Source organism: Terrapene carolina, unplaced genomic scaffold (genome assembly GCF_002925995.2).
Source record: "Terrapene carolina triunguis isolate 2854851 unplaced genomic scaffold, T_m_triunguis-2.0 Scaffold51437, whole genome shotgun sequence".
Classification (NCBI taxonomy): Eukaryota; Metazoa; Chordata; order Testudines; family Emydidae; genus Terrapene; species Terrapene triunguis.
The window spans coordinates 1-6,648 of record NW_020715788.1 but is presented as its reverse complement, the minus strand read 5'-3'; the positions used below and the strand labels follow the sequence as shown (position 1 = coordinate 6,648).

The 6,648-nt window shown below is 67.5% G+C and overlaps 1 protein-coding gene across 1 annotated transcript; it reads right to left on the bottom strand.

The window, feature by feature from the left end:
- Nucleotides 1-786: 786 nt before the first annotated feature.
- On the bottom strand, nucleotides 787-6,610 carry LOC113405875 (collagen alpha-2(XI) chain-like; the record flags this gene model as incomplete). Its single annotated transcript, XM_026647167.2, has 11 exons — nucleotides 787-1,195; nucleotides 1,927-2,034; nucleotides 2,538-2,591; nucleotides 2,687-2,740; nucleotides 3,362-3,469; nucleotides 3,807-3,860; nucleotides 4,451-4,504; nucleotides 4,951-5,004; nucleotides 5,184-5,237; nucleotides 5,511-5,618; nucleotides 6,470-6,610. Coding segments are annotated over 11 exons (858 nt in total), but the record flags the coding sequence as incomplete, so codon positions are not given.
- Nucleotides 6,611-6,648: the final 38 nt, after the last annotated feature.

Below are 6,648 nucleotides of genomic sequence, written 5' to 3'. Positions count from 1 at the left end.
GGGGTCAGAGCGTAATCTAGGGGTCCCCTGGGGGACAGAGCGTTATCTAGGGGTCCCCTCGGGAGCACGCTTGTCCCAGGGGCTGAGCTATCCAAGGGGGGGGGCGAACACCCCACACTCTCACTCCCCACCCAGCTCTTTCACCTCTGAGGATACAAGAAACCGGCCGTCGGCCCCCGGGACAGGCCCCGACCCGGCGCACGACCAGCAGTTAGGGACTGCACCTGGGACCACGCCCAGTCCGTTAGGGTTTGTTCTGGGCAGCGTTTTATCTTTATTCTCCCTGTGACCATCTGACCTCGACGCCTTGTCACCGGGACCCACTGACCACCTGCCGCTCTGTAGTGAACGAACCTTCTATTATTTGTCGACCCTAATCCCGGGCTGCGAGCTGTGTGGGTAACGCCATCTGTGGGGTTACCAGCTGTATGAGATCCCCTATCGGCCTGTCCGGGAGAGGGATGGCAGTGCAGAACACACGGTCTGGGGGGCAGGGTGGGGCAGGGAGCGGGCTGGGGTCACCCTGCAGCACTAACCCAGTCTGGTGGGGCCGGGTGTGACCTGGGCGTGGCTGGCAGTGCAGAACAGATGGTCTGGGGGGCAGGGTGGGGCAGGGAGCGGGCTGGGGTCACCCTGCAGCACTAACCCAGTCTGGTGGGGCCGGGTGTGACCTTGGCGTGGCTGGCAGTGCAGAACACACGGTCTGGGGGGCAGGGTGGGGCAGGGAGCGGGCTGGGGTCACCCTGCAGCACTAACCCAGGCTGGTGGGGCCGGGTGTGACCTGGGCGTGGCTGGCAGTGCAGAACAGATGGTCTGGGGGGCAGGGTGGGGCAGGGAGCGGGCTGAGGTCACCCTGCAGCACTAACCCAGTCTGGTGGGGGCTGGGCGTGGCCTGCGAATGGCTGGCAGGGGATGGCTGTACCCAGCCCTCGGGGGGAACATGCTGGGGGGGCCATGGGGGGTCCAGGCTGGGAGCTCCAGCAGCAAGGCACCGCAGGGCACCCCAGGATACCGGGCAGGCGGTGACACAGCCCCTGCCCCAGTCTGGACTGCACCCCGTAGTGTCACGGGCACGTTACAGGTGATGCTCAGACAGGGGGGCCATGGGGTGAGGCACAGGGGAAGGTCAAAGGTCACTCACAGGAAGTCCCGGGGGCCCGGCGGGGCCGATGGGGCCAGTAGCACCAGGGATCCCCTGCAGGAGTGAGAACAGAGCGGAATTAGCGCGAGAACAGGAGCATCCCAATTAACCCCTCGCACCCCAGACCTCACAGGAGCTCCCTCGTTCGCCCCCTGTCTGCCCTGGGTCCAACACAGCCTCCTCCCTGGGTAGCCCTGCTCACCACACCCACCCTCAGAGTAGTGATTAGAACCCAGGAGTCCTGGCTCCCAGCCCCCCTGCTCTAACCCACCAGACCCCCCCACTCCCCTCCCAGAGCCGGGGAGAGAACCCAGGAGTCCTGGCTCCCATCCCCCCTGCTCTAACCCACCAGCCCCCACTGCCATCCCAGAGCCGGGGACAGAACCCAGGAGTCCTGGCTCCCAGCTCTCCCCGCCCCGTAACCCACCAGCCCCCACTCCTCTCCCAGAGCCGGGGACAGAACCCAGGAGTCCTGGCTCCCAGCCCCCCCTGCTCTTACCCACCAGCCCCCCCACTCCCAACCCAGAGCCGGGGAGAGAACCCAGGAGTCCTGGCTCCCAGCCCCTTGCTCTAACCCACCAGCTCCCACTGCCATCCCAGAGCCGGGGACAGAACCCAGGAGTCCCGGCTCCCAGCCCCCCTGCTCTAACCCACCAGCCCCCACTCCTCTCCCAGAGCCGGGGAGAGAACCCCAGAGTCCTGGCTCCTGGCCCCCCAAGCTCCCACTGCTCCCCACATGGCAGGGGTCTCTGGCAGTGGAGGACTCCCCCTCCCCCGATACTCACGGTCTCTCCTTTCGACCCCAGGGAGCCCTGCGGGCCAGGCAGGCCCCGGTCCCCTTTCTCTCCCTGCTCGCCCGGGGGCCCGATCAGACCGATCAGACCAGGATGGCCCTGGGAAAGACAGACAGTGATCAGTGCAGGACAGACAGATGGGGGACGGCATCGAGGGCTGGGTGTCGGACAGACAGACAGACGGGCTGCATGCTGGGGGCTGGGTGTGTCGGTAGGGACAGCGTGTGGGGAGGGGTCTGTGTGCGGGTCTCTGCCCTGGGCGCTCACACACCCTCGTGCCCCTCGTGCGAGCTGTGGGATGTGCGCCCCAGGGATACTCACAAGCGGTTGTGCTGATGTGTCTGGTTCACACAGACTTGTGTATCGCTTGTGCCACGCTCATGATGCACGTGTCGTGGGCGTTCCCGTCTCTCGGTGCATTCACCCGCAGTGTGTAGCACGTGTGTGCTGGCATGTTCCCTGGCATGCGTGGCGTGGGCTGGCGCCACGTGGCACATGCTGGTGCACACTGGTGCACGGGGCGTGTATCATTCCCCCCCCCCACGGGTGTGTTGTGTGTGTTCACACACAGGCTGTGCGCCTCCCGTGTGCCCCCCGCTCACCTTCTCTCCTTTGGGTCCGGAGTCCCCTTTGAGGCCAGGCAGCCCCGGGGGGCCCTGCAGGGAGACACAGGCAGAGCGGTTAGCCAGGGAGGGAAGGGGGGCTCCCCCCCCGGTGGCGTTGTCGCACGGGAGGGCGGAGTCACACTCACCACAGGTCCCGGGGGGCCCGTCTGGCCCGTCGCGCCCGGCTTGCCTTGTTCTCCCTGCGGGGGATGGAGGGGAGAGGTTAGCGCTAAACGCTGCCCCGACCATGCCCTGGGGCTGCCCCCCACAGCCCAGCCCCAGAGGCCCCACCCTGCTCTGGGACTCCCAGCCCAGAGGCAGGGGTCCTGCACCCCACCCCTCTGGGGCTCCCAGCCCGGAGGCAGGGGTCCTGCACTCCACCCCTCTGGGGCTCCCCAGTCGGAGGCGGTGGGTCTCATGCGTTGACCGCTCTGGACAGGCCTGCAGGGGGCAGAGCTCCACTCTCAGCCCATTGGCATCAGGGGAGGGCGGTTCTGGATTTACAGCGGGGGCAGCTGAGACCGGACCCAGACCCCGTGTGTCTGGGGCTCAGGGACCCATCAGCAGGCAGGGAAATACAAGCATGGACTGCAGAGCTGGGGACAAACCCACCCCCTCCCAGAGCTGGGATAGAACCCAGGAGTCCTGGCTCCCAGCCCCCCCTGCTCTGACCACCAGCCCCCACTCCCCTCCCAGAGCTGGGGACAGAACCGAGGAGTCCTGGCTCCCAGCCCCCCCGCTCTAACCCACCAGCCCCCACTCCCCCGCAGAGCAGGGACAGGACCCAGGCGTCCTGCTGGCATGCACTGGCTGTCACTTACCACTGAGCCAGGGATGCCTCTCAGCCCATCAGGCCCCTGCTTGCCGGCTGGTCCCTGGGGCCCCACGGGGCCGGTCTTGCCAGGGGGTCCCACGGCGCCTGGCTCGCCCTGGGGGACGGAGGGGCAGGGTGAGCTCGGGGATGGGCGACACGGTCACAGCTGTGGTGGGGGCTCCTTGGCATCACCGCGCCCCTTTGGGGTCAGAGACCATCCTGGGGCTCCCTGTCACACCGACCCCAGTGCATCATGGGACAGGAGCCCTTGGCGTGGCTGGGCTGCGGCCTGGCTGGCTGTACCAGGAGCTCCCAGCCTGGGCCCTGGGACAGACCCAGCTGTGCCTCGTCTCCGGGGAGCTCCGAGCTGGGTCTGACCCCAGGGGATCCGGGACCCGACACCTCCCCAGCATAGACCCCACCCGGGGGGGCCTGGAGTCTGAGTCACTTACCTTAGTGCCCTTCTCGCCCTGACGCCCCTCGGGACCCGGGGAGCCTGCGGGGCCCTGCGGAGAGAGGAGACGGGGGGTGAACAAGGGAATGGGGCAGGGGCCTGTCCCCTCTAGGGGGCGCCGGCTCCCACCCAGCCCCAGGGCAGGGACTGGCTGGCTCAGGGGGGCAGGGAATGGGGCAGGGGCCTGTCCCCTCTAGAGGGCGCTGGCTCTGACCCGGCCCCAGGGCGGGGACCAGCTGGCTCGGTGTGGGGCAGGAGGGGTCCCTGGAGCTAAGTGGTTTCCCTGTCATTAGCTGCCGCGCTCTGGGCCGGGCGTTTCGCTCGCTGCCGAGGACGGGAAGGAATTTCCTGCCCTCAGTGCCAGCCCCACCCTCCCCGCAATGAGATTCCCAGGGAGCCGGATTTGTGTGTGCGCGTGTCTGCTGCCCCCTGCTGGCGGGTCACTGTGGCTGCAGACAGGGTGGGTGCCTGGGGTGGGGGGGTCTGTGCCGGTCAGAGTCTCCGTCGCACAGTAGCTGGGACAGCAGGCGCGTCCCTCACACCCCCTGCGCAGTGAGACGCCTCTGCCCTGCTCCTGGGGGACGGCAGGAGGAGGGGGGTGACCCGGGCAGGGGAGGGGGCCCAGACACACCCATCACTTACCCTCTTCCCTGGGGGACCTGGGGGGCCGTTCTCTCCTGTCGGGCCTGGCGAGCCCTAGAGAGAGAGAGAGCTGGAGTTAGGAGAACCAATCTAATCCAGAACATCACGGAGAGAGGAACCCGGAGAGGTGGGGAACCTGATCCAGAACATGAGGGAAAGGAGAACCCAGAGATGGGGGTCCGATCCAGAACAGGGCAACCCAGAGTACAGTCAGAGAGGGGGGATCCGGAACATCGGAGGCGGGTTCCAATCCAGAACGTCGGAGGGGCCAATCAGGAAGGTCGGACAGAAAGGAATCCAGAGAGGGACCCGATCTGGAACATGGGGGGCACGTGGAGTCTGATCAGACTGTTGGGGGTCTCGCGGGGGGGGGGGGGATCCCATCTGGAGCACTGGGGACACAGGTGGGGTGTCCAGTCCAAATGTCAGGGGAGATCCATTCCAAACAGTCGGGGGGGAGGACCCCATCAGGGCCCCACTCGGGAGCCCTGGTCGCTCACCAGCTGCCCGGGTTCCCCGTCCTCGCCTCGTTCGCCCTTCGCCCCGTCCTGGCCCTGGAGGGGGAAAACAAGCCCTGAGTCAGCAGAGGCCTCGGCAGGGACCCCAAACCCCAGCCGGGGGGCCCCAAACCCTGCTGCATTCCCCCAGATCCCCTCCCCACCCCACCTCCCAGCACCTCCCCTGCCCCCAGACTGCAGGGACCTGGAGGGCAACGCATGGGGCTGATACTTACCCTGGGACCCATTTCACCTGGGGGGCCCGGATCCCCTGGGAAACCAACAGGACCCTGGAAGAGACAGGAATGAATTAGCCTGAGCCACCTCCTCCTACAGCCAGGCACAGAACCCAGGAGTCCTGGCTCCCAACACCCCCTGCCCCACTCTAACCACCAGCCCCCACTCCCCTCCCAGAGCTGGGAGAGAACCCAGGAGTCCTGGCTCCCAACACCCCCTGCCCCACTCTAACCACTAGACCCCACTCCCCTCCTAGAGCTGGGAGAGAACCCAGGAGTCCTGGCTTCCCCTCCCCCGGTCTCTGCGCCGCGTCACGCATCACTCACAGGGTTTCCCTTGGGCCCATCATCTCCGGGGGGCCCTTTCCCTCCAGGGGGTCCAGCTGTGCCGGCGGCTCCGGTTTCTCCTTTCTCCCCTCGCTCTCCTCGCGGGCCCTGGGAAGGAGACAGAGCGGTGGGGGGGGGGGGGGTCAGTGTGGGGTCTGTGGGCAGGGGGAGGATGGGGGGAGTGGCCTGGCAGGGGGCAGAGCTCTGGGGGTCAGCTCTGGGGGAGGGATCCCAGCCCCAGTGTTCCTTGGGGAGATCCCCCATGTGTGTGGGGGAAGGAGTCTCTTGGGGGGGGGCTGTCAGGGGCGAGAGGTCCTGGCCCCAGTGTCTCTGGGGTGGGGCTCACAGCCTGGGGAGAGGGGAGCACTCCAGACTTGGGGGGGGGGCCTGTCAGGGGGGAGCGGTCCTGGCCCCACTGTCTCTGGGGTGGGGTTCACAGCCTGGGGAGAGGGGAGCACTCCAGACTTGGGGGGGTCCTATTGGAAGAAAGGGGCTCCGGGGGGGTCCTCACTGGGTGGGGGAAAGGCCAGGCCCAGCCCTGGGTCTCCCCCACAAGGCATGGGGATAGATGGGCCCTGAGGGGCCCTTGCCTGTGGGGAGCAGTGCTCTGGGGGTCCCTGAGAGGAGACACCCCCCAAGGAGGGGTCCCTGACTGGAGGCTGACAGCTCTGGGTGGGCCTTAATAAGGAAGAGACAGAGGTGGGGAGCTGGCCACTGATTCCCATAGGGGGCAGGGCCCCAGTAGAGGGGATGAAGGAGGCTCGGGGGGCTCCTTGGTGGGGGACGGAGCGGGGGTGTCCCATGGGATAGCGGCTGTGCCGCCAGGTAGGGCGAGGACTCGGGGGAGCCCCGGGGGGGTAGGAAAGGGACAAACGGGGGAGGGTTTCCCGAGGGGTTAGTGGCCATGCTGCCAGATGGGGTGTGTGAGGGAGCAGGGACAGGGGGGCCCAAAGACTCACCTTGACTCCTGGCTCCCCGGGGATGCCAGGGGCCCCCGACTCGCCAGGCTCACCCTGAAAGAGAGAGACGTCAGCGCTCGCGCTCCGACCGGTCCCCCCTGGATGGTCCCGGAGACACAGCGCGGCAGCACCCGACAGGCCCTGTGCCACTAGACCCCACTCCCCTCCCCTCCCAGAGC